At 52.3% G+C, this 26643-nt stretch overlaps 1 protein-coding gene across 49 annotated transcripts in view; it reads left to right on the plus strand.

The window, feature by feature from the left end:
• Window positions 1-1522: 1522 nt before the first annotated feature.
• The window catches only part of CELF4 (CUGBP Elav-like family member 4), a 287892-nt gene continuing 262771 nt past the window's right edge, over window positions 1523-26643 (plus strand). For all 49 annotated transcript variants that reach the window (XM_064481443.1, XM_064481490.1, XM_064481455.1 and 46 more), the window contains exon 1: window positions 1523-1901. In XM_064481443.1, coding sequence (XP_064337513.1) covers window positions 1616-1901 — 286 coding nt within the window. In that variant the 5' untranslated portion in view covers window positions 1523-1615. The remainder of the gene's footprint in view (window positions 1902-26643) is intronic.

Below are 26643 nucleotides of genomic sequence, written 5' to 3' on the forward strand. Positions count from 1 at the left end.
CAAACGAAGCCCGAGGGGACAGCGCACACAGCTGGAGTCTGGAGTCTGGGTCCGGCCAGAGCCCGGAGAGCGATTCGGAGGCTTTATTTCTTTGATGGTGGATTTAGAAAAAAAAAATTTTTTTTTTCCAATTTGAACCAGTAAAGCAGACAAGGGCAAAATCAAGACAGTCCTTTGCACTAGCTCACCGGCCACCGCGCCCAGAACCTGCCTCCGTCGCTGCAGGGCGAGCGGGCCGAGGAGCCCGGCTCCTACCTTCCTCCCGCCAGCCGCCTGCGGGTCCAGCCGCCGCGCTTCGGGGCCGGGAGGCCGTCCGGGACGGAAACACCCACCTCCAGCCTTCGCAGGCGGGCTGGGACGAGGGTCAGGCCTCGAATCTCTATGCCCCGTCCCCTCAGAGCTGCCCATCTGCTCCGCAGACCCGTCCTCCCAGGTGGCTCGGGTGGTGGTAGACGCCGTGAGGGAGGCGAAGATTTGGGACTGCTCTGGCAGGTTGGGGACGCGAGGAGGGAAAAAGCAGAGAGAGACGGAGAGAGAGCGCGCGCGAGAGAGAGAGCTCTTGTCTATAGATTTATCCACATAATATATATTTATGTAGCTGTTTTTCTCTCGACACTGATCAATGCGCACTCGGATCGCTGGGCGGACTTCCTCCAAACCGGCTCGCTTTTTCTAGTCTAAATAAATAAATAAAGGGAACCAGATGGGAGAAAAAAGCGCCCATTCCACCTTCGCCGCCGCCCCGCCCGCCCGCCATCCCTGCCTTTGCTTCGCCCGCCTGGCGCCCTAATAGAGCGCGTATCGGTGGATAACGTCCCCCTACATACCCACACGAAAATGAAAATCAATGTTTTTAAAATACAAAAAGTTGAACCTGCTGCTGATACAAAAAGAACCCCCAAAAGGCAAAGAGGAGCCCAGCAGCCCGGTTCCTAACAGGAACCCGCTCCCCGCGGCCTCCGGGCCCGGAATCTCAGCGCCTCCCGAAGAGCCATGCGCCTGGCGCTATTTATAGCCGGGGGCCGTCTCGGACTGTACCACCGCCACTCGCCGGGGCCGCCGACGGGGGAGGCGCGGCGGGGCCGGCGCCGCCCCACGACGCCCTGCTCCCGGCCGCCGCCCGCCGCCGCGCGGAGCCCCCCCTACCGAATCTCACCCTCTCCCAGCCCCGCGCCCCACTCCTCCGCGCGCGCACACTCGCCGCCCCCACCCCTGGTCTGACTGGGAACTTGAGCCGGTCCAGCCTGTTTAAACGGAAAGGACAGGGATCCTGCCTGTTCAATGTAAAAAAAAAAAAAAAAAAAAAAAAAAGAAGAAGAAGAAGAGGAAAGGAAGAAAAAAAGAAAAGAAAAAAAATCAGATCAGATCGAAAGAGAGAGAGAAGAGAGGGAGGGAGAGAGGGGGGGACAGGAGAGAGAGCGCGAGCGCGAGCGAGCGAGGGAAGAGAGGAGAAAGAGAGAGAGCAGAGAGCGAGAGGAGAGCGACGTGTAGAGAAACCGAGGGGGAGAGAACCCGAGTGTGTGTATGCGTGTGCGTGTGTGAGCGCGAGCGAGCTTGCGAGGGAGAGGAGCGAGAGTGCGAGCGAGGAAGAATAAAAGGAAAGAAGATTTTCTCTATGTATATAAAGATGGCCACGTTAGCAAACGGACAGGCTGACAACGCGAGCCTCAGTACCAACGGGCTCGGCAGCAGCCCTGGCAGCGCCGGGCACATGAACGGATTAAGCCACAGCCCGGGGAACCCGTCGACCATTCCCATGAAGGACCACGATGCCATCAAGCTGTTCATTGGGCAGATCCCCCGCAACCTGGATGAGAAGGACCTCAAACCCCTCTTCGAGGAGTTCGGCAAGATCTACGAGCTTACGGTTCTGAAGGACAGGTTCACAGGCATGCACAAAGGTGAGTGCACCTTTCCCTCCCAACTTTGCCGGGGAGAAGGAGCGGGCGGGCGGGCCGGCCAGCCGGCCGGCGACGAGAGAACGAGCGGGAGACGGCGCGAGAGGGAGCCTCAGGCGGACGCCGAGGAGGGAGGCGCTCGGGCAGCGGAGACCAGGACTGGGGTGCGTGGGGAGCTGCTCGCTGGGGCAAGGCTGGGTTTTGGTCAAGGAGCTAATAGACACGGTGCCGTGGCGAGAGCAGGGGGAGCAGAAGAAGAGAAAGAGAGAGAGGATCGAGGGAGAACGGGGCTTGGATTTTTTGGTACAGCGACTTGAGAGATTGGGATAGGGACGGCTGCACCGGCCGAGCCCGGGACGCAGAGCAGACTGGCGGGCTCTCCGCCGGCCGGGACCTAGGGTGCTGTCCATCGCCGTGGTGCTGAAAATACTAAGAGGAGACGGTCTTCTCCTCCTCCGCTCCGGGCCAGAGTAGCAGGAGCGCAGCCGTCTAAAAAGAAGAGAGGTGACAAATTCAAAGAGATATTTTTATTTCGCTATTAATTTAGCAGTAAACTCTCCCTGCCGAGCTGTGTGCCTCAGTAATCCGGTTGTGGTGTGTGTGCGGGGGGTGTCGGATGTTTGAAGGAAGGAGGGACAAAACCTAAGGCAAGAATTAACAAGGAATCAGCCATCCCCTGGGTGGAGTGGGGGGGGGGGGTCAGGGAAGCTTCAATGACTCCCCTCTCAGGAAAAGCAGGGCTTTGGGGAAAATCTGTGTATGAAAGGTATGCATTTTGAAGGGTGTATCCTAAATCATCCCAAACTCACCATGCAGAGAGGTTTATAGTACATTATTTCTTTTCCTTGAAGCAATCATTGCTAGTGAGCGCTTGGAGGAGGGGATAATAGAATGATCAAAGAATTAAAACCCAGCAACTTTTTTAGGAAAGTGGTCATGGGAATTGTCTGCAGCCTGCCTGTTTTCTCCTTGTTTTATTATCTTTAAGGCAGAGCCCCAAACGTGTTCAGTTGTAGAACGTGTGTGGGTGGCTGGTGGGTGACGAAATTAGCCCAGTACTTGCTCCCTAACAGTAATGTATAGGATGTGCAGCGGGGATTAATCGGGGCTGGAGCTGTGTAGGCAAGTTAAATGCTTTCTGAGAGAGATTGATTATCAGGCAGAGAAGGAGCACCGGGCTAAGGAAGTTGTAAGGGATGTGTATGGACGTTCTGTTTTTAATAAACAGTGGTGTGGAGAGCCGCTGAAGATGCTGTGTTAGAGCTGGTGGTTTTAAAGATGAAAACACATACACGAACACGCACACGCACACCCACCCACACACAGAGAGCAGCCTCATCCTTGGCCACAAATGGGCTATGAACAGAGCTGATCCTCCGGCACATTAGGTGCAGAGCGCAGAGCTGTCTGGTTCTCTAAGCAGCAGTGTTTTCACTATCACAGCCTCCCTCCGTCTCCAGCCCTCCCTTCATCCGAATACTAAGCAGAGCTCCAAACTCTTCATAGTTGGAGTCCCAGAGAGCAGTTTTTATTGGCTTTAGCATCTTCCAGCTTGCCTGCTGAGGAGTAAATCTTAAAGTTAATGGCATGTTGAGTAGCACAAAAACACAGCAGAATGGAAATATACTGGGTTTGTCAGGGTGGGGTGAGGGTGGGGGCTGTAATGGAGAGAGAAACCAACCTTTATTCAATATGGAGAAAATGTCTGTCTTTTCAGAAGAGAAACTGGAAAGGTGGAATGGGGAGGCAGTCTCCGAAATAATGTTTGTTTTCCTTTTTTTCACCCTCCCTCTCAAGTCAACCATATCTCTGTAGTTTTTCCCTTTCCAATCAAGCTCCCTAGGAGCTAATCAAGGTTTTTATCAGACCTTTGTCATTCTAATATGTCCCTAGGTTTTAAAATAGCAACAATGAAAATAAAAAAACATAGGTAGGGGAATCCTTTGCCCACCTTAATGATCAGTTCTTGTGGGGATTTGAGATTTTAAAGTTTAAAAAAATCAGAACCCACTAGAGGCAAAAAGACAGTTGTGAAGAGCTGAGCTTTCTATGAGATCTGGGTTGGAGTACTTTATTTGCTTTTCTTATTTCAAATGAAGATAATCTTAAACAATATTCATTGGTTTCTTCTCATGACCCTTGCTGGTATCATCACTCTGTTTCTGATGTTTTTTGTGTTATAGCAAAGAAGTAGCATTATCACCATTTGCATCAGGAAGGTGGAGAAGGTGATGATATAGTTGTATCTTATGTATCATATCCTATGTATCATATCATATATATACACACGCATATCTGGTCAGGATTCCTAGGACAAGCAAAACTTCATTTTCTGAGGAATTCATTCCCTAAACTGGCTCAGTCAGGGGCAGGCAGGCCCATTGGCTTTGGAATGCTGGGTGCCTCGTTGTCGAAACTCACCCTTCAGAGCCTGAGCATATATTTTTTCTCTGTGAAACTTCCTTCCTCTCTATCCCTCAGATTTTTATAGGCGAGGTTGGGCCACAATGTCCCTAACAGTGCCTGGAAGCTCCAAGAGAGCTGAATAAATGAGACAGTTTCCGAGGTTTGGTTTATTCAGTCCTAGAAGAGTTTGAACTCCTCCTTCAGTGATACAGCCTGATTTATTAGCTAATCCTGATAAAATAAGCCTCCAGCCACCTTAAAAAATTACTCGCTTGCCATTGGTGATTAATTACTGTTAAGTCCAAAAGCATGATGAGGCTTGAAGAATGAGGGTTGCGTTTGGCTTCTTGATTTCCCCCAACTCTAAATTACAACATGATTCTAGGGATGGAAACATGCCTATGTTAAGCCTGGTTTCAGGGTATATTTGTGGCTTTTTCTTTCCCCTTCTTGAATTTCTAACTTCTAATGAATTATACTGGACACAATTGAGAGATATGACAAGATACTGGCTTCCAGTGTGGATGGAATATGTATGTTATTGGTTAAAAGAAGAAGAAGAAGAAAAATAAGGTAAAAATTAAATTAAGTGCATAAGAATTCAGGTGGGTATATATTTGTTGGCCACCTTCCATTTCAGGTAACTGAAGAAGGAAAGAGTTCTAAGGGTTAATGGAATACCTGTCATGCGTAGAGTGAACCTTAAAAGGCAATTACTCCAGTCAAATTGGGAGTCTGTGGAGGAGGGAGTGGGTGGGTGTTGTGGAGCAAACCCAGCCGTATCAGAGAAAGACCTGGGTTGGGGAGGCAGCAAATAGCAGTTGTAAACTGGGGTAATTACCCCAGTTAAAGGTAAATTCACACCCTGGAGACCAGAAAGCAAATGGGCAGGGGGAGAACTGGGTGCCAGGCAGAGAAAGCAGTGAAAAAAGGAAAAAAAAAAAAAGACCAGAACAATTTTAAGAAACAATACCTTAGGAAGAAAACCCAGTTTAATGCAAACTCTCCTGGCTAACTCAGTCTCCTTTTCTCCCCCGTTACAAGCACTTGGAGAAAGATTGTTTTTTCAAGCTCCAAAGAGAAAAACACTGTGCTATTGATTAAAGAAGAGAGAGGCAAGCTCCCCGGGTAGCAATAGAAGTGAGGTGAGGAGTAATTTTGCCCCTTTCTATAGAATTTTTCTCCCCTGGAGAAGGAAACAGGTCACCTACTAGTCTAATTCTTCTTCCATCTCACTTTTTATTTATTTCTCTTTTATTCTTCAAATTTTCTAGAGAACAGAGGCAGTGACTGAAAATGCATACACACACGCACAGAGTCATGCCTGCTAACACACACACACATACACAGTTGGTGGCTCACACATGAACAAGCCACAATCCATTCATAACTTTAGTCTTGTCTAGCAGGATAGGATGCAGCAAAGACTGAGTTACTGGGAGACATAAAGACTAGGGCTCTCTGGATAGCCATATTATAATGCATTATCTTTGAAGTCATTTAAGTCCAATTTAAGTGGTATTTAGTGTAATATTTATGAATTAATGTAATCTAAACATAAGGCTGTCCCCAAAGGTTTAAACAGCCTTTACTACTGATGTGTGCTTGTTCCCAGAGCCTGCGATGCATTTTAATCTAAACAGCCAAGTCCACATCACAGTCCCTCTTGTTAACCAGTCAGAACAGACCTGTGGCCTGAGTAACCTCTGTGCATTGAGATTTTCCTCTGCTGCGTGGAGGAAAATCTCTACTGGCAGTCCTGAGGTGCTCCCAACCCAGGAGCCACAGCTGCAGGGACTTCAGCCCCTCATACTTTCATACTACACCCAGAGGGAGGGTGGGACAGAGTAATGGAACCTTCTGTGCACTGAGCTCCGGCGAGTGCATCAATTTAAAACATACTCATCCCCTGATGCACAACCTCTCATTTCAATGGCATCTAAGTAGGAAATTCCTCGAGCCCCCTTGATTTGAGGTGCAGCTGGGAGAAAGGGAAAGGGCAAGGGTTATGATTATGTTTTGGTGATGTGGAATCATCTTCATAAAATAATGTCTCGTATTTTTGTGTAAAACATAACAATTCTCAGAACATCGAGTTTTTGCCGCTTGACTTTAGCTGAGAGGGCTTTTTGTGTTTTGTTTTGTTTTGTTTTCCCCCTCAGATAGGTGAATTAAAGCTAGTGAGGTTCTATCTGATTTCTGTTTTCAAATGAGTCTAAGAGACAGTGAGACTGAAGTACCAGAGTGGGCATTCACTCAATTAAGATGAACTTAAAAAAAAAATTACTTGGAAAAATAAAAATTCAGCTCTGTCCAGGGAAAGACACTGGCAGAATGGCTGGACACACACCTACAGCTTTTAAAAGAGAGATTTGCTTTGTGAGAAAGAGATATGGAAAATGAGATAGCTCTAATAAGGAAGGAAGAAAAACATTTAAAATGTAAGTTTCCCTAGAGAAAATTAGCGATAGCAATCATTGCAAAGTTAAAATGATCCTGAGCAACAGCCCCCATTTTAAAAACCTCCAAATTCCAGATGTTGATAAGTATTCTATATAGGAGCAAAGAAAATACTATTGAGGAATGATTAGTTTATTTATTAGTTTATTTAAGATGGCTATTTGCTAGTTGTACATGATTTCATTTATCTTTTAAGCAGTCTTCCTCAGAATCAACCCACATACACACACAGAGATAAATTAATATGCGCACGTGCACGTATATGCACCCATGTGTAAGCATGACTAAGCTCATCCCACACATATGGGAACCAGGGCTGGCCTAGATTTTACTGCAATTCAACAGGGAGACGTTAACACTCTTCCCCCCCCCCCCCCAGCTTTAATGGGAATTCTAGATCGGTCTGAAAGAACCCCCTTGGCATACTTTCACTCTCTCCACCTGCTCCAGTTGGCTGATGTTTGTGGCTTCTCAAACACAAAACAAAATAAAACAAAAAGAAAAGCTTTTCTTGAATGAAGTCATAGCTTAAAAACAACCCAAAGGAAAACAATTACAAAAATGTGTGCCATAGCTACGCAAACCTGCCCTCCATTCATGCGTGTTGTGAAGTTTTCCGAGTGCGTTCAAAGAGCTGATTTCCAGGAGGCATTCCTGATACCCAGTGAGCTCACCATGCTCCTGAGACTTACTCACTTGAGCAAGGCCATTGCAGGCATTATTATCATCACCATCATCATTATAATGTGTAGACCAGGATGGGAGAGGGGCTTCTGAAAGAGGCCTGGGGAGATACCCAAGACACCACCTATTGGGTTGAGATAAGAGCTGGTCTCACTTGCCTCAGGTGGATTTGGGGAAAGCACTGCAGGACTCACACCTTCCACGTCACCAAAAGGTGGTCAGTTGCCAGAGTGACCCAGGAGGGATCTCGCTGAAGAGGATTTGGAATGAATAATCTATAGAGGAGAGAAAGATGCAACAGAGAATGAGGCCCAACATCGTAGGCAGAAGAAAAGGAAAACTGAAAGTTGGAGGGCCAGAATGCCAGCCGGAAGCTGGGAACACTGGTTGACAGTGTCTGAAACTGCAGCAGCTTCTGAACTTGGAAGGGAAATCCCATGTGACATGCTGAGAGAGGAGCTCGAGGGTGCGAAAATCTGTGCATGTCTGTGGGTACTGGAAGGTCAGGGGAGGGAAGATGCTGCAGCCTGTGTGGGTGTTGGTGTGAGTGTGTGTGTGTGTGTGTGTGCGCGCGCACGCATGTGTGCAGGGACAACATGACAAATTCAAGTGCAATGGAGATGATGTTAGGGGTCGTTTCATCTTGCAAGACTGAATGCATGATCACGGAGATGGTTGATGGAGAAAAGGAGAGAATGACGCTGTCCTTGTGATCATGTACATGCTCCACCTCGGAACTTGTGGCTTGAATTTGTCAGTGATCTAAGTTCCAGTGTGGAGGTATGCTCTTGTCCATCTGCCTGTTATCCCCACCCAAAAGTCCAGATTAGGGTGAGGGTTCACTTCCCCCCACTCATCACCCATCAGAAACGGTGGCAAAGGAATTCCCAGAGTCTATTCTGCTCACCTATTGACTCATTTTAGAAATGACCTTCCATCCGAGATCTGAGTGGCCAGCCACAGAGCCCAGCCCTCTGCAGAGATCATTCCATCTGCCCACTGCAAGCCCTACCTCACTTGCTGCCCCTTGGCATTCCAGTCCTAATTTTTTCTTGTTTTGTGTTCATACACACACACACACACACACATACACACACACACACACACAGGACTTGAGCAAGTCAGTCAAGCTAGGCGCTGCAAGCAGAGGGCTGCATTTGGCCTGAATGCACACAGGGGTGGCAGGGAGCCGCAGCCCTCCTTTTGGGCTTGATACAGGGGAAGCACATCCCACCTCCTTTACTTTCGCCTGTTTTGCAGCCCTTCAAATACACAGGCTCTCCAGGAATCACAGAAAGCATGTAACCCTACCCAAATAGCTTAGGGGAGGGGAACAGAGCCCCCCAACTTAGTTGGAGCCCTTTAATCATCCTCTTCTATCTTCTTTTCCTTCTTCCCCTTGCCATTTAAGATGCCCTCAAAAAAAAAAAAAAAACCCAGTGGGTCTGAAGAGATAGATCCACGTTCCATTTGGCAACATAGGGATGCAGTTAAAGATGCCAGGGCAAAAAGATGCAGACTATGATGGGGTAAGAAACGGTGGCAAAGGAATTCCCAGAGTCTATGTGTTTACCCTAAGGGCTTCCTCATCTCCACTCAGCCCATTTCCAGTGGCCCCTGGATGGGTATAGTGCCTAAGCCACAACCCTGCCCACAGAAACCAACCAAGCAGCCAGGTGGGCAGCCCCAGGGTAATCGGCCTCCTTTCTGGGTCCCTCCAGGAGCACAAGGGGATGTTTTCATCCTGTGCATTCCCAGGGCTGCTCCCCTTCGACTTGCTCCGCATTTGGCTTCCCTTATCCTCCCTTGTATCTCCCCTCCAGCGTGAGATGACTGACACTCAAAGGAAGCGATTCCCAGCAGCTCCGCTCAGGAACAAACCCTGCGTGGCCATCTGCAAGATGTAAATAAATGGGTGCCCTCATGGCGACAGGCGTAGTTCTGGTTCCGTGAGGACGGCACAGCCAAAAATATTGATCAAAGCTCGGGGGAAAAAAATTGATAATGAGCTGGCCTCCAACAAGAGTTTAATTGACAGGGACTTCCGAAGGCTGGCTCTGGACCGCGCATAAACTGACCGCGATGTTACTTTATTGCAATACACTCCGCTTTAATTAATTATCACCTTTGTTAAGAGCGGCTCCAGATCAAAGGTTTCTGGATACTTAACAGATCTTACTGACAAAACCCCCCATGCATTAGGCTATCCCACTGCTGGCAGGAAGGCAAGCAACATTCCTTCCCATTTTCTTTCCTCTTAGCTGGTGGCTTCTTCCTCTTTGTTAAAGATGAACAGCTCTTACTGCACAGCCGCTCTGTCCTAGGATGGGGATGGTGTGGGGTGCTGCCCGGTAAGGGGTGCTGCCCGGCGAGGGCATGGGGCTGCCGTTGCGCAGCTGTTTCTAAAATTACATGACGGAGACTTGGTTCACCTTCAAATCTATCAGGCCGAAATGGGGAGTGTCGATAGAATAAAAAAGGAGTTCGTGGAAATGCAAAAGATGTGAGTGTATGGAAGTGTTTGTGTGTGGGGACACGTGCACAAGCGACTCTGTGCACGTCCACATAAATATTACGGGATCGATACATTTCACGTCCGCTGCCCACACCTCTTAACTTCTCCCTCCTGTCTCTTGAGCACCTGTGCCACTGTCGTATTTCACTCTGAGAAATGCTTGCTGCTGAAGCGTGCATAGATGATGCTGTATCGAACCAAGCCATTGTTTGGATTCGGTTGTGGAGTCTGGGTGCCCATTGAAGGATGGACCTTGCCTTGAGTGGGTGGTGCCTGAGGAATCCAATTCTCAAGATGTGACTGGAACCTCGGTCTCTAGAGTCCCCAGAATCCACAGACTGACAGGTGACTCACTTGAAAGCCACCCTTGGAGCCGTGCGAGGCAGATCTGAATGCCATACGTGGCTGTTTGTTCATTATTCTAATTTAATGATGCCGTCACACCTAATTAATCCATGTCTGGTTTATTCACACACTATGTTTGAGGATCCAAAAGATCTCACTAGCTAGCTGGCTTCCCTTTCCAGGGGCACGTGAGGGGGCTCTCCCAACAAGTGAACATGTCTGGGTCCAAACAGGAACGGATCACTGTAGACAGACTTGAGGGAGGCACTGTCCCTGACACCACTGTCCATCCACGTCGGAATGACAGCCATCACAGAGAGACGTAGTGATGAGATCATGTGCTTGTGTGCAGACACACGTGAGCACACGAAGCGTGCGTTCTACCAGGGAGCCCTTCTAATCGGCAGCCCCGTGTGTATGAAACAACAGGGTCTGGTGGAGTGTCAAGCATCCCTGTGACGGGGAGTTTCGGTGCAGAAGGTTAAGAGGCAGAGCTGAGGCGACCTCCCCTCTCTGGCCTGAAGACAGTGGAGTCAGATACATGGAGGCCACCGCACAGGTGAAGAGACCGAGGCTGGGAACAGCAAGCCCCCAAAGTCCAGTCTCAGCGCACCTCCCTGTGGCTGCTTCTGGCCAGACTGCTTCCAGTGAGTGCTGCCTCTTGCCTGACAGGTACATTGAGAGAACGAGGCATCAACCTAATAATATCCTTATAAAGCCAAGCCTCCTGCGCTAGTCCTAGGAGACAAGAGGCATCCAAAGATCAAACACTACATCACAGTGTATTTGTAGGCACTCTCTGATTCTGCTACCTCCTTATAATGCTCTAATTGACTATTTGATCAGCTCTAAAAGGGCCGGTGTTCAAGACAGACTCGCACACACACTCACATGCACACTCACACACACCCACCCACACACACTCACCACCCAAGTATGTGCACGCAGACTTTCTCTTGCACGCGCCACCGCCCCCACACCAGCTCCGCCAACAAGGGTAGATTTTCACAGGCGATGCTTGAAGGTGAGTGAAATCACACACCTAAGACTGTACATGCCCTTCCAGTAATGGGCTTATCAATACCTCTTAAAGAAATGTGACAGCCAGCCCAGAGTGATTCAGTTGTGTGGACAAAGGTCGGCATATAGATATCCATTATTAATAATATCAATATCTTGGTTGACCAATATAACCAGAAACTGTATCATGTCACTGCTGATGGGCAGGGCTTGGAGAGCTCCACGGCAGCAGCAGGAAATTATGCCCATGTAAAATTAATCATATTGACTGGTTCTAAGAATATACGGAGAGGCGAAGATGTTGGGAGTGCTTGCCGCGGTGGGAGAGGGGGACCTTGTTCCCAGAGGCTCCATGGTCCTGAGTGCCTGGAAGGAGCCCGAGGGGAAGGAGGCGTCCCTGGGTGACCGACGAGAACACCGTCCCTCATCCAGCCTCTGCTTTCCAGCGGGGTGAGTGGAGGAGAGGTGTCCTCTGAACAGGAAAAGAAAGAAACAGGATCCCTCACCCATTATCCACCCAACATATCCATATCTTCCCATCAAATCAATACTTGGCTTGGCTTGGTCTCATCGGATGGGACACAGAGCGCATCCTTGTGCCCGCCGCGTGAAGAAGTCTATCTCGGAGGGGTGGTGTGAGCCTGAAGCAACGTCCGCAGTTACATGGTGGGATCCTGGCCCCCGGAGATGTCAGTGTGTGCTTTGCAGCTTAGGGGTCTCAGGAAGAAAGGCACCCAATCCAATCTATCACATGATTGGGTTCTTGAGACCAGCAGAGCCAGAGGTGCAGGGTCCTGCCCCATCAGCATTGCTGGTGGGGTTGGAACGGTCTGGACTGTAGGAAGCCGTTGTTCGCTGAGGCTCACGAACAGGCACAGTGAGTGGGAAGGAAAGGGAAGGCCATACGCCCTTGGCCTTGGAATTGCTATCTGGCCTGCCCCTGGCCCCCCACAGCCATGCCCGCCAGAGCCCCAGCTCAGGCTGTTCCTGGCCCTCCCTGGCTGCCCTGGGCAGTGCCTGGAAGAGTGTTCTGAAGGAGGAGTGGAGAGCAAAGAACCCAGGAGCCGAGGGCTCAGTGGACAGGGAGAGAGGGAACAGGGCTGGCCAGGCAAGCTCATTAAGCTTTCAGATCATCTCTTTTCTCTGTTCCCAGAGCTTTTGGAGGCAGCTGGAAGGGAGGCTGCCTTAGAGGCCAGGTCCCTCGGTGGGGCAGTGGTGGATGAGATGGAGTGTAAGTGCAGGGGAGATGCCTCCAATTGTAAAGGAGGGAGAGGAGATGGAGCCTGTGGCAGGGCTGGGAGCACTGGGGCCTCAGCAGACCAACCACATCCCATCCTCTCTTGACCCACCTCCCCCTCCTGGCGTGCACACTCAGGGTCCCACCAGGTGCTTATGCCCAGCCCTTGGGGCCAGTCTCTGTTCCCTCCCTCCTGCTAAGAGCCCAGCTTTGTTAGCTGAGCCCCAGCCCCCGGACTACCCAGGACAATTCACAGATCTCTGAATTTGCTCCCAGCCCTACCCAGACTAGGCAAGGCCGCAGAGTTGTTTGGGGGTGGGCCGATTTGGCACCTGAGGGCATCCTCTTTGCCCCGAAGTGCCTCATCCCCTCCTCGGCCTCAAGACCTGGGTTCACAGCCCAGAGCCAGGCCCTTCCAGTAGCCCCATTCCCTACCTTGGGGAGGGGCCCCCAAACTGTGTGTGTGGGAGGGCTCCCCTCTCCTCCAGCGGTCGCCTGCCCTCTGACGGTGAGAGGGAGAACTTTCTGTTCTCAAGCCAGGCCCCTGATGCCCAGGAGCCTTTCCTGCCGCCCGCCGCCGCCGCCGCCGCCATCCTAGCTTGGCGTCCCAACCCCGCCCGCACACCACTCCTCACCCCTGCAGGGGTGGGGGGCACGCCTCTCCTCAGATGCACGGCAGCCCCCGCAGGGGTGGGCTGTGTGGGACCCCAAACCTGAAGCTGGGACACCAGCAACACAGAGCCAACAGGACACAAGAGAGGAGAACCAGAAAATCCAGAAAGTACTGCAGTTCAGTTCGCATGTGAATTTTGTTTCACTGTTTTTAATGAATAGTTAGAGTGCGGTTGAGTACGGGTTTTATTCTTCATTCCACATGGCGAGACACCAGACTCTTCCACACTCAGGGGCCGGACCTGGGTCCAACCCCAAACTGTTATATCCGTCCACTTCTGCAAAGGAATCTCCAAGTGCCCCGCAAGACACACATGCACCCTCAACCCTGTGCCCAGTGACCCAGGTCTGAAGTCCAGCTGAGACCCCAGGGCAGCGACCGAGTCCCGTGGGCCATCATAGTGATGGGCACAGAGCAGGGGAGCCACCAGCTGGCTTATTTACAGCCTTCATTTTCTCTTGCAATTTTTAAAACTCTTTTTATTGAAAACTAAAACCTCCTCTTTGCTCTCCTTTTGATGATTTCAGTAAATAAATTATTAGATTTATTTTAGAGTCAGTTCTGTTGTCATTGTGTTGGGCAGGTTTGAAATGCCACAGGAATGAGAAGTGAAGGGTGAGGCCTGGGGCTGGACGGGTCAGGGCAGCTGATCGGTCCCTGGAGAGCGGAGGGGAGCACAGGTGACGGGGCCGTGTCTCGGTGGGGAGAGCGTTCCCAGAGGTGGCAGTGAGTGGCCACTCTGCAGACCAGGTCACAATCCAGGCAGTTGGATGGGAGGGGAGGGACAGGACCAGGGCCCAGGTGGCGGCCACAATGCTGGAGCTGGGGGCGGCCAGACTCCCTCTCCCTTTTGTGTGAGACCCCTGCCTGTGGCTCACACTCTTTCTAAGGCTTTGGATTGGTTCTCTCGAGTTTCTCAAGTTTCTCAGCAAAATATTAACTCTGAATGTTCTGATCTATCTCCACTGAGCCACAACAGAGGCCACACAGCCGGGAGGAGACAGTCCCCCAGGCTGGCAGAGGCAGGAGAAGGGTCCTACTGGGGCAAGAGCAGAGGCATCATCACCCCAACTGCAGCCGGCCTCTAGGGTGTCCCTGCAACCATCCCCATGTGGAGAGCAGGGTCCCATCCCCGCCCCCATGTGGCTGGGCAGCCTTCTGCCAAGCAGAGAGCGTGTGGGGCATTCCAGTCCTCACCGGGAAGCCCTGGGATGGGGCAGAAACAGGCCTCCCTCCAGGAGGCAGATTCATGTGCAACTCAGGTGCCTTGAGAGTCAAGTTCTCTCCTTGGAAGGTGGGGACCCCACCATCACCACCACGAAATAACCGGGTGTGCTAGAAAGCAGCAAACCCACAAATATAAAACTACCCAATGCGAATGTCCTGGATGGGGAACGAAAGACTCCCCCAAGGAGGAGGAATCTGATAGGGGCACGAGCTCCCTGCCCAGGGGGTTTGGCCGCAGGCTCCTTGGGGAGAGGGTGGCAGGGGCCGGGCGGGCACACAGGGACAAGGCAGAGCCGGGAGGCTGGCTTGCTGACGGCCCGCTTGTTTTGTTTCGTTTTGTTCCATTATGTTTCGTTTCGGTCCCACTGCAGTGAAGTCTCATTCTCAGGCTGGCGGATAAAGGAATTTTTCACTTTGAAAAAATCTGGACCCACCACCAGCCTGGCTGACGAAGAAGAAAGAGGCAGGGGTCAGGGGTAGGTGGGCGGCTTGCAGGTATGTCTGATGAAGCTAGTGACACCCATAGGACCTGCCCGGACGGGCCCCACCTGCTTTGGGGCTGCAGTGTCCTTCAGCTGTCCCAACGACAGCCCACTTGGGCTGAGAAATTACTCATGGAATATTTAAACTTGTGCCTGTGTTCCCTGTCACTTAGGCAGGCGTCCAGATTGTCCCCACAGCCTTACTCAGCTGAACGTCCCGTCCCGAGAGGTGAACTGTGGGGTTCTGGAGGTTGGAACCTACCCCCGGCCCTCTGCCCTTCCTCTGCACCGGCCCCCAGTTCAGGCATGGCTGCAGGCAGCCAGCAACAGGGATGAAGCCGGGGACAGAGTTTCCTGGAGTGATGCCGGTCTGGAACTGCAGTAATCTTGGCAGATCCCAGGAAGATCCACTCCCAGTGGATAACACACCCAGGCCAGGGTGCCAGGGTCCCTGGGCGGCATGTTTACTGCACAGGAGCCATTGTGGAGCTTCTCCCATCTCCGGGAGAGAACCCCAGCCCAGAGGAGCAGTTAGAGATGAGGTGACCTTTAGGGCTCTGAATATAGGAGTGTTTGTGGCCAACTCATTAGGGGAGGGAAGCTGCCCTCTCTCAGGCCTTCTGCAGAACCTGACCCGTGACATCTTCCTGACCCCCGGGATTTCTCAGATGGGGCAAAACTGAGCTCCATCTCCGAGCTGGAGTAACTGCCCAAGGCCATCCCTGCAGAGATGGGGAGGTCAGGGACGTGGTTTTCCATGGCCTTCCCAGCTGGCTGTCATCCAGCCTCATCTGCGCTCCCCCCGCCCCCTCCAGACCCCAGACCTCAAGGCCCAAGGCTCTCAGGGAACAGCGGTCCCCAACTCAAAGGACTTCCCTATCCTATCCCTTCAAAGTCCTGCGCCTTGCTGATCTGACAAATCAAACTGGGCAGATGCGTCCCTGGCGGCTAATGGGCATTAATGTGTTACTGTCTCTGGTGACACGTGCCTCCTACAGGGACCTTTTAGAGCCCAGGCCATAACCCAAAGAAACAGCTCTAATGGGGGAATTTCCGGCATGGGCCAGGCCAGAGGGAGACACTGTGAGGCTGAGAGGCCTCTGGCTGTTCACAGGGCATGGGCCCGCCTGGCCTACATTTGTGTCGCTGGGTCGTGGAACTCCCCCTCCACTGCTGCAGGACCAGAGGAAGCCGGCAGTGGAGGGGCTGAGACCCTGCCTGTCTCCCAGCAGGGCCGGCACACCCAGGAGGCTGCCAAGCCAGAGGTCTAATAAAATATTAAACACAGTCGGTAAACTTAAACCAGTGCCGTATCTGGAGCGCCGAGTCCCTCCCTGAACACAGCCAGGCTCCAGCCCAGGGAGGCTGCCGGTTCAGCGTTGCCCGGGTGTGGGACTGGGGGCTTCCTGGTCCAGGCCCCACTGGGAGCAGGAAGAGGGGAGACCCACAGGACGGACGGAGGCAGGGCGGGAGGCCATGGCTTTCCTCCTCCATTCGGTTATTCATTTCCTCTGATTCTTATCTAATCTCTCCTGATTGTCCTGGTGAAACTTAATAGACAAAGTGAATTTTTATTACATCATCAATATAATCTCCAGCTAATCAGCCGACTCGGGGGCCACCGCAAGCCCTCTAGCTCCTCAACTGGCTTCATAAATAGTAAGAACCACCACTGCCAAGCGTGACTCTTCCACCTGCTCCCTAGAGGCCCTCTCCCCACCGCTCCCCCTCCCCAGACCTATTCTTGGGGTTTCTGCCTTCCCACGGGTCCCCCCGCCCAGTGGGCCACATTGCCGGTCGATGGAGATATCTTCTCCATTCGTATTTTTAGTTTTCTCCCTCCCAGCTTCAGCTGTTAAAATCACAAATCTGGGGCTTGTGTTTTGAATGCCAAAATAGCCTAATGTCGACTGATTTTGATTCTACTTTCCTCTGTGCTGGGAATATGATATGTCAGAAGATATTACATAATCAGGTGGCTCGCAGGACATACTATAAACCATAGGATATACCAAATTAAGTCACGTATTATGCCGTACTGAGATAACCTGGGTGCCAGAGGTGTTTTGGTCATTTGAAGTCAGACCATGCGTCTGATACACTGTATCATAGATGTTAAATTATATATTTCATTTATATTATATTATATTCATTTATATTATAGTATGCCTTCCATTTATATAGCATTTTAATCTGCAAAGTGCTTTCTTGTATATTACCTCTTTCATTCCTATTGCAACCAGGTACAGTTGATACCTTTTTTATAAAGAAAAATGGAAAAAGGATCACGAAGGAAAATTACAACCTGGTCAAATCCTGCCAGGATACAGCAGAGCAGCTCGGGCTAAGAACAGCCGCTGACAAGCCAGGGAAGGGGCGTGGGCGAGTGGAGGGGGCAGAGGTCTGAGTGGTGAGCAGGCAGGCAGATTCCTGGGGCCCGGCCCGCTGGGCAGCCCCTGGCCAAAGGGCAGCAAGGACGTAAGGAATGGTTGGTAGGTTGGTTTGTCTCCTCACTAACCTGCTCAAAGTTAAATGTGAAATGAGAGCACTCCTTTCCAAGGCATCTCTTTGGTAACACAAGGCGTCTGCTCCCCGGCTCTCTGGGAGCCAGACCACTCTGCTCTGCAGTGGTTTGGATTTGGGGAGGCCAGCAAACATCCCCTAGAGTCAGATCTTATAAATAATGTGGGTGACAAGGCTACTGAATCTGGCGTTGGGCGTCCACACCCCTGGCTGTTTGAGTGAAGGGGGAGTCTGCTCATTGCAGGCAGATCAGAACCAGCTCTGGGAGTGACCAACCACCCTTCATGAAGTCTCCCCTCCGATCCTCGTGCAAAAGGCTGCTTCCTCGCTTCTGTCCAGCAGATGGTTTGTGTGCGTCGGGGGTCATGAGAAGGATCCTCTGCTTTGGGCTTGACCATACGACGGGGCCCTGGATCCTCAGAGGGGCCCCGGGAGCAGGCGGTGTCTGGCGCGTTGGACACTGCCTACTGCAGACTCGGCTGGTGCACCAAGGCTGGAGCTGCCCGCCTGGCCCTGGCCCCGCCCTGCAGCCTGGCTCCAAGTCTCAGCTCCTTCCTCTCTCCAATCACTGCAGTGACCCCTGCTCACCTCACCACTTAGGGTCCCTGGGAGGATGGAATGAGCTGAGCCGAGGGGAAACGAGGTGTATAAGTTAAAATCTCCAGGGTCATTGTCATGTATTAAGTGCCAGCACCCCCATCAGACCACAGGGTGTTCTGAAAATCCTGCTCGCTCAGAAATACGATGCACAGGATGACATCAGGGCTCAAGGATGGACGGGAGGGGATGTTGACAAAGCACCTACTACACGGCGTACACACAGGACTCTCGCTTATTTTATCTCACTCAGTCCTCGTGACAAAACTGCGACAGAGATGTCACTGTGCCCCTTTGAATGCCAAGGGAACGGGAGCTCGGAGAGCAGTAACTCGACGGAGCTTACACGCTACGGAGAAGCAGAGCCAGAATTTGCAACCAAATTTGTCATATTCTCAAGCCCACCGCATTTCCATGACTGCAGCTCCCTTTATGGAAGTAAATAAAAAGATCATCTCTTCCATCGCCTTCGTTTTACAGATGGGGACACTGAAGCCCTGTGACATCAAAGGCTAACATTTTCTTAAATCATTCCACACGGTCTTTTACGGAGGCTTGAAAACATGTACACACAAGTGTACGTGGACACTTTACAGGCACACAGAGATACCTCACACCAACACACCCTCTGGCAGACACCCGTGCACACAGATACTCACACGTGTATAGACACGCAAAGAAATGTACTCACGGACACACAGCAACATCAAATACAGACACCCCCGTACACAAGCACACACACCCAAAAATACAGATACACACACACACATTTCACAGACGCACACGTGTAGGAATATACTGAGACACACCTAGAGATAGACAAGGCTGTGTACACTCACACAGAAGCACACACTCACACGCCACCCTTTTAACAAGGCTGAATCAACCACAAGGCATGGACACAATTTAGCCACATCGCTCCTTAGCAGAAGTAAAAGCAGCTGGTTTAGAGAAAAGGACGCAGAGGCCCAGCTCGGAAACAGGGGAGGGGGCACAGTGGGCCCCTTAACTCACCTTTCAGCCCTAGGCCAGAGGCCAAAAGTCCTCTGGCTGGTGCCTGCGTGGTGCAGAGCCCAGTAAAGGTCAAGGCCAAAGGCTCATTAGAAATCAGCAAATCAACAGAAGGCGTTTGCTGAGAACTGAGAACGCTCCCTCTACAACGGCCCTTCTGCATCCACCCGCAGGATCCTGGCCAAATTTCTGCTCCTCTGACCAAGACCCAAGGCAGGTCCTGGAGAAATCTGGGGCAGGACTTCCAAGGACCCCCTCCCCGCCGCCCACAACCAGCCACCCACATCGGCCACAGACAGGAGTCACGTAGGCAAAGCCAGGCCTGTGAGTTCAAGAGGTGCCCCCAGGAAAGCGACTGGAAGGGACTGGAGTGGAGCTGAAGATTTGCAGCCAGTCTGTCCCGGGGGCCGGAGCTCAGTCTGCCTCGCCCTGTGGTTCTGAGTAAGGGAGGAAGTCTTCCCACGCTTAGTCCTCTGATGTCCACCCAAGCCTGCTCCCAGCCTGCGGGGCTCCTGTCGGTCCATGGGACCACGCTTGTCCCAGGCTTGGCAGACGAGGTGGCCCTGTGCGTCTGTATTAAGAGAATGAACACACACACACACACGGAGCAAAGGGTCAACCACAGTAAGAAGCTCATCAGAGAACGTGAAATGTATGGTTTTCTCTCCTTTAGAATAAAATCCTGAGGATTGGGGAATGAGTTCAATGTTCACCATCTGAAGGACAGACAGACTATTTGGAAACTGGCTTTCCTGGACCATGGGGTGGGCCTGCCCTGCCACGTGCGGGCTCAGGCTGGGTGTGCTGGACGTGAGATGCTGCGGCCTGTGGTCCAAGGTGGTGTGGGTGTTGCCCTGTCCCACGTGCTGACGGGCCGTGAGGCTTTGCGGGCAGCTCCGGGGACCGTGGCAGGGAGACAGCTATGAACGGCCGTGGTGTGGCTTGTTTCTGGCACACAGTGTGCCTATTTGATGCTTGTTTTCTCCTTACGTGTGGCGTCACTGTGTCCTGTGAGTGTCCAGCGTGCTTGGACACGTGTGCTGGTGTACGTGCGTGCCAGGTGTTGGAGAGCTGTGAGTTCTGCCCTGGTTCTGGAAAGGGAAGGGAGGGTACAGAGGGGGCTCCATCTTCCTTCCTGCATGGCTGCAAAGCTCCTTCATCCTGGGACTTGCCATCCAGCGAGACTTCCCCCCAGCCAAGGGGGAATCTTACGCCAGGAGCACCTCTGCCCCCATCCTGAAGCTCTGGGTCTCAGCAGAGTTCTGGGAGGACCTGGAGCCCTTCCCTGTAGCGGCTGGGAGAACTCTGTGTGTGTGTGTGTGTGTGTGTGTGTGTGTGTGTGTGTGTGTGTGTATGCATGCACACCACCTCCTTGTAAGCACACTGAAACCACAGCTGGGGAGGCCCAGGCAAGGCAATGTGTGGATATATATGCTCATGCGTGCCGAGTGGACACAGGCATGTGTGGCCTGTAATGGGCCCCAAGCGGGCCAGTTTATAAGTGACAGCTTGTGTGTTAAGTCTATGACCAGAGCTTCTACCAAGTGCCTGTGCAAAATGGCAGAAAAGATGGTCCGACTCCCTGGATGGGCACTCGGGCGGTTCTCCACCAGTATGTGTCAGTGGGGGGTGTCTTCAGAGGGGCCTCCGGCCAGGGTGTCGGGGAGGATTTAGGAAGAGGTCTGGGGGAGGCAGGGCTCTGCACACACGTGGCTGTGGGTGGCCTGAGGGGGTGGGACACTGAGTGACACTGACCTCCCGAGACCTCCCTGCTTTCGTGGGTGCTTGGCTGGGCCGTTGTGGCTTTTTCTCACATTCTGCCCCCAGCTCCCCCGGGAGATGAGGAAGAGGAAGTTGGGGGTAACTTGACGCCCCAGAATGTAGCCCTAAACACCCAGCTCCTCCTGGAGACAACGGAAAACTCAGGGTTGTGTGTGTGCGTGTGTGTGTGCATGTGTGTGTGCGTGTGTGCATGTGTGTGTGTGTGTGTGTGTGTGTGGCAGAGACAGAGAAGGAACTGGGTGGGGAGGTGCAGAAGCAATGGCAAGAGAGAGGCTCCCTCCACTGCCTCCGTCTGGGTGGGAGCAGATGGCGCTCAAATCCAACCAGCAAGGCCAGAGGCAGTGCTTGGAAGCAGTCCCGAGGGAAGGACAGCGCGAAGGAGGCCAGGGTGGGGCTCCCCAGAAGTATTCCCTGGCTGCATACATCTCTGCCGTCCCGGCTCTGTCCTTCTGTCCAGACGCGCAGAGTCCCTGAGCCTGGCCCTCACGTCTAGCTGCAGATGCCCTGCTTCTTTGCCTCATCTCTGGGCCACTTGAGGCTGGCCCAGCCCCTGGGGTGCAGACATGAAGGGCGGGCACTCCGTAAGTCTGGCCCCGGCATGAACTCACTTGGCTCCTAGGCCGGCAGGAGGAAGCCCGTCCTACCTGCCCCCAGGGGACCTCAAGTCTCGGGCACAGATCTAGCTTCTCTGGAGGGAATCACCACTCAGGACCCCAAGGGCACGACCCTCGGCTCAAATCCAGGGTCATCATCTGCACTTTGCCTGAAGTGCAGGCAGCAGGCTTCTCCCCGGCTCACAGAGCAGAGCCCTTAGGTGAGATCTGCCTTGCCTTCCCTCAGCAAAGGCCGGACACTGACCCTCCCCAGCCTAGCGTAGGTCCCCTGTATCCAAATGCCCTGGAAATCTGGTGAGAAATAAAAATCCTGGCCTCTGCCTCAGACCTTGGGATTCCATGAAGATGGGCTGGGAATCTGCAGTTGGAGAACAGCTCAGGGGGTCTGCAGTGCTTGTTCCCCAGAGCTGTCCTGTGGCGACCCCCACCCCGGGGTCAGTCAGCACCCAATCCAGATGGTCAGGATGCTACAGCCTCCTCCTCCCTTCCCAGCATTTCCTAACTTCCTGTGCCCTGCCTCGGGGCCCCCCAGGGAAGGATCTCCCAACCAAGTGCTCACACCGTAAAACCCCCTCCTCAGGCTGCCGTCATAGCTACCAGAAAGACACGTATTCCCCACCGGTAGGAAGGGGGTCCTGCCCTCACGCTCTCAATATCCCCCTCACAGACACACACACGGGCACCCAGATGCACACAGATACACTCACACACAGACCCACGCACAGGTACACTCATCCAGACATACACAGATACAGATGCACTTACACACACAGGTACACACACAGACACAGACCCACCCACACACAGGCACACGCAGATACACACATGGGTTAAGCTATTCCTTTCTCAGCTCCGAGGATTCCTGGCCCTGCCCAGCACCTCCAGCAGCCTTTCCAACCCTGTTCTGTGGGAGGTGGAGGCTCCGGAGGTGGCCCCCGGGCTGAGAGGCAGGCAGTGCTGAGGTCAGACGCCCGCTGTTCCGCTGACAAGATGTGTGACCTTGGGCAAGTCACTTTGCTTCCTGGGCCAGCCTCAGTTTCCCCCTCTAGCAAATGGGAACACACAAACTGTCTAAATTGGATTTATTTTGAGTATGAAATGCGGTAATCTAGGCAGAGTGTTTGGCATAGTGCCTGGAGCACGGTTAGGCTGAGATAAATTGTGGCTGTAACACAAGCGAAAAAGAAAAGGCAGTGATAGGTTTTCCAGCCCAGACGCTCGCCTCTGGCCTCGCTGCCCTTGTGTTCCCGCCTCGTTTCCTGGGAGATCTGGTCCATCTCTGAACCTCTGCTCAGACTGTCCCCACCCAGTGCGCCCTCTTCCCTCTGCGTCCCCCAGACCGAAGCCTGGCCCTCTGCAGAGAGTGCGCTGAGCCTCCCGCCCAGGGCTTCAGACCCACTGCACGGACCCCTGCTAGCGGGTGTCTGCCCACGTCCATCGGCCTCTCCTTCCCCCATGGGCTCCCTGCAGACTCCCAGGCCCCAGCTGGACACACCTCAGGTGCAGATCCATGGTAGCCCCCTGCCCTTAGCTGGAGGGACAGTCACTGCAGCCCCGGCCAAGGCCAGTTCCTTTTGTGGTATTAAGTTTATTGGAAACGTTTTCCATTGTGAGCAATACTCCTAGAAAAAATAAACGAAATGGGAGAAGAGAAGAGAAGACACCACAGTCACACCTCCCAGAGATGCTCTGGTGACTGTCACGGTGATTTCCTTAGGTCTGACAGACAGTTTTCACTCAGAAGCAGCACAGACGGAGCCCGTCTGCCTACAGCGTGCCTGGCCCTGGGCTGTACGTTGTATGAGAAGTGGAAGAAAGAATCACTGTCCCCACCCACGGAGGCTCACAGCCGGGAGAGGAAATAAACTTGGGGGAGATGATGCCCAAAGCGTAAGTGAAATACAACCCACCCCCACCCCCAGCAGCAGATCCCACTGTGTGCCCTGGTCGCCGGGCAGACGCCCAGCTCCTGTGGCCAGGGTTTGGATGTGGATGGAGGCCTGGGTTCTTGTCCAGGAGCCCCAGAGAAAGTCACTGGGCTTGTCCAGATGTTCACTGCCTCACCTGGGAGTGGAGAGGAAATCGATCACTTCTGAGAATGCTTCCGGTTTCACAGTCTATCCCCTATGAGGCCAACTGCATGCTGGATTTAGCGTGAGGGTCGCACAACCATCAGGGACTCTTGGAGGCGGGGTGCGAGTGTGGCAGGATTTGAGGAGTCACTCAGAGACCGTCATCAGGGTTGGAGGCAACTAGAAATGGTGAGGGACTCCACGGAGGGATGGAAGAGTTTGTGACTGGGGCTTGGTCACGAGTTGAAGTGGAAACAGGGTGTGATGGTTGGCCCTCATTAGCACCAGTTTCTCCCAAAAGGACAAGGGCACAGTGGTGGTTTTATAGAGAGAGAACTGGAGCTGGAGTCCCAAAGACTTGAGTTTTAATATCTGAGCGCTAGACCATGATCCTGGGCATCTGACTCCCTGAGCTGCGAGCTCCCTGCCTATAAATTGGGAATAACCACAGACTCCGTGGAAATGGGAATATATAGAACAGGCTTGGAGAGTGGTACTAAGCATAATAATAGGAGAAAAATTGTTAGCATGACTTTATCATTTACCGTGTGCTCAGCACGAACCCGAGCATCAGCTGTGCTGTGTCATTAACACACCCAGCTCTCCAGGGAGGAAGGTTCAGTTTCCACCTTTATTTTGCAGACAAGGAAACAGAGGCACAGAGAGTTTAAGTAACTTCCCAGGTCACACAGTGAGGAACCGGCAGAGCCAGAATGCCAAGCAGGGCCCCGAGGGTCACGGGCTTGGTTACGAGTGCTTGTGCCCGTGATGGTTAAGTCCCACATCCGGGGATGAGAACGTCTTGGCGTGTAAACACCGTGATGGAAGATCAGAACAGCCAGCTCCTGAAGTTCAGTGGATACACAGTAAGCACTCAATAACGAGTGTTTATTTATTGCTTCTGTTTACAGCTCTATTCCCAAAGTGAATTGTTTGTTTAAGTAAGGAGCATTTACCTTTATTACAGTCATTGGTAAATAAAATTATATTTGCATTTCCACAAATATGTATGAGTTTAATTAGTCTTGCAATTCGTACACAAGAGCCAGTCCAGGAAACACATTCATGAGCTCACACTCCTACCCCAGGCAAAAAGCCTTCTCAGACAAACAACAGGATTAAATAATTCATTCATTCACAAATAGTTATCGATCACCCACTCTGTGCCAGGCACGAATCTAGCTGCTAGAGACACAGCAATGACCAAGGCAGATAAACTCCTGGCTCTCCTGGAGCTTACATGTTTATGATGAGAGTTAGAAGATGAATTAAAAATAAAAATTAAGTGCCATGCTGAAGATTAAAATATATGGATGAGGGACTGAAGTTGTTCTATATCACATGAGCAGGGAGGATTTCCCTCAGGAGCTGACAATGAAGCTGAGATCCAAACACCAAGCAGAGATGGAGGGAGAGAGCACTTTGGGCAGAGGGAATAGCAGGTGCAAAGGTCCTGAGGCAGGAATAGGCTTCGTGCATGCAAAGGACAGGAGAAAAACCAATGTGCAAGAGCATCATGGGGATGGTGAGGGGAGGGAGGCAGGAGGGGGGTTTTGGGGGCAGGAAGTGTCAGGCTTAGCAGGTCAAGTTGGAGTCTGAATTGCATTCCAAGTGTAGTAAGAATCTGGAAACAGTTTGATCTTACATAGGTTTCACAAAAATCTTTCCGACTGCCGTGTGGAACCAACTGCTATTAGAGAGCAGACGTGGAGGCAGGCGGCCAGGGGAGTGAATATTGGGGTGTGGATTAAGATGGGCAGTAGAAGTGTGAAAAATAGATGGGTTCAGGGTGTGTTGGGGAGATGGGGGCCCCAGGACTTGTTGCTGGATTGGATGTGGAGTGAAGGGAAAGCAGAGGCCCCAGTATGATTTAAGCTACTCGATGGCTGCTGGTGCTGCTTACTGGGAGGGAACACGTCTCAGGAATGGGAGACCCAAATTCCATTTTGGCCACGCTGAGAGTAGGATGCCAATTAGACGTCCCAGTGGAGACCTTCAGAAGGCAGGTGGATTAGGATCCTGGAGCTGAGTGAAGATCTGGGCTAGAGGCATAAATGTGAGAGGCATGCACGTATCGTGGTACTTAAAGTTATTTGCAATAAAACAGATTAAATAGGACTTCATAGATGTGCTTAGCGTTCTTCCCCAGTGTGGTCTGGGCATCAGTTAGGTCCTGCACTGTGTGATGCACACCGAGTCAGGCACGCACGAAGCCTGAGACGGGGTCCTGGGAGCCCTGTCCTCCCTGCACCCCTCCCCAGTCTCTCAGCTGGTGCTCCCCAATGCCAGACACCCCTGGCCCTCACTTTGTCACTAATGAATGTAGCAAAGGAGACTGTGCCTCCTGCTTCAACCCTGCCTTGTACCATCTCACAGAGCCTGGCTGGAATCTGTTCTTCCCAGGCTCCCACCTAAATCCCTCATGCTGTAGTTGCACTCCCTCTGGCTTTTGCCACGGCCACTGCCACCTGCCCTTTCTTGGAGTATCTCTTTCCCAGGATGCCAAAGTTGCAGTCCACCCGGGAGGGAGAGCAGGAACTGTCCAGGGTGAGTCAGCCGGATTCACAGCGGAGATGTAGGTCGCCCAGCTCCCTCCTCCCTGCTCTGCGGCGGCTGAGGCCTCCCTGCCCTGCCTGCCCCACCAACCAACCGTGTCCCTGTGGCCTGCACACTGTCACCCCGCTGCCCCAACCAGCCTGAACCCTGGGAGAGAAGCACCTGCAGGGACTCCTATTTGGCCCCCAGAGCCACCACCAAACGCCTGAGACAGACTGCTGGCCCTTTTCCCTCTCTTCTAAAGTAAAAACTAATAAAAGCAACACACAACGAAATAAGCTGATGTTACACTAACAAGTTAGAGCTGAAGGCATTCCGTCGGCACCGGGGAGGCTCTGGGATGCTGGACGGGAGCGAGGGAGCATTGGGGGTGAAGGTCCCTCCTGGGGCACAGGCTGCCCTCCGTTGGCCTGTCACCCCCTAACTGCTCCCCTCAGACACCCCAGAGCCAAACCCTCCTTCCTTGTCACCATCATGGATACGCCTGGGTCAGAGCCCACTGTCAGGAAGGTGGTCTTCAAAAAGCCCCTGTAAAGAGTGA

Source organism: Camelus dromedarius, chromosome 32, assembly GCF_036321535.1.
Source record: "Camelus dromedarius isolate mCamDro1 chromosome 32, mCamDro1.pat, whole genome shotgun sequence".
NCBI lineage: Eukaryota > Metazoa > Chordata > Mammalia > Artiodactyla > Camelidae > Camelus > Camelus dromedarius.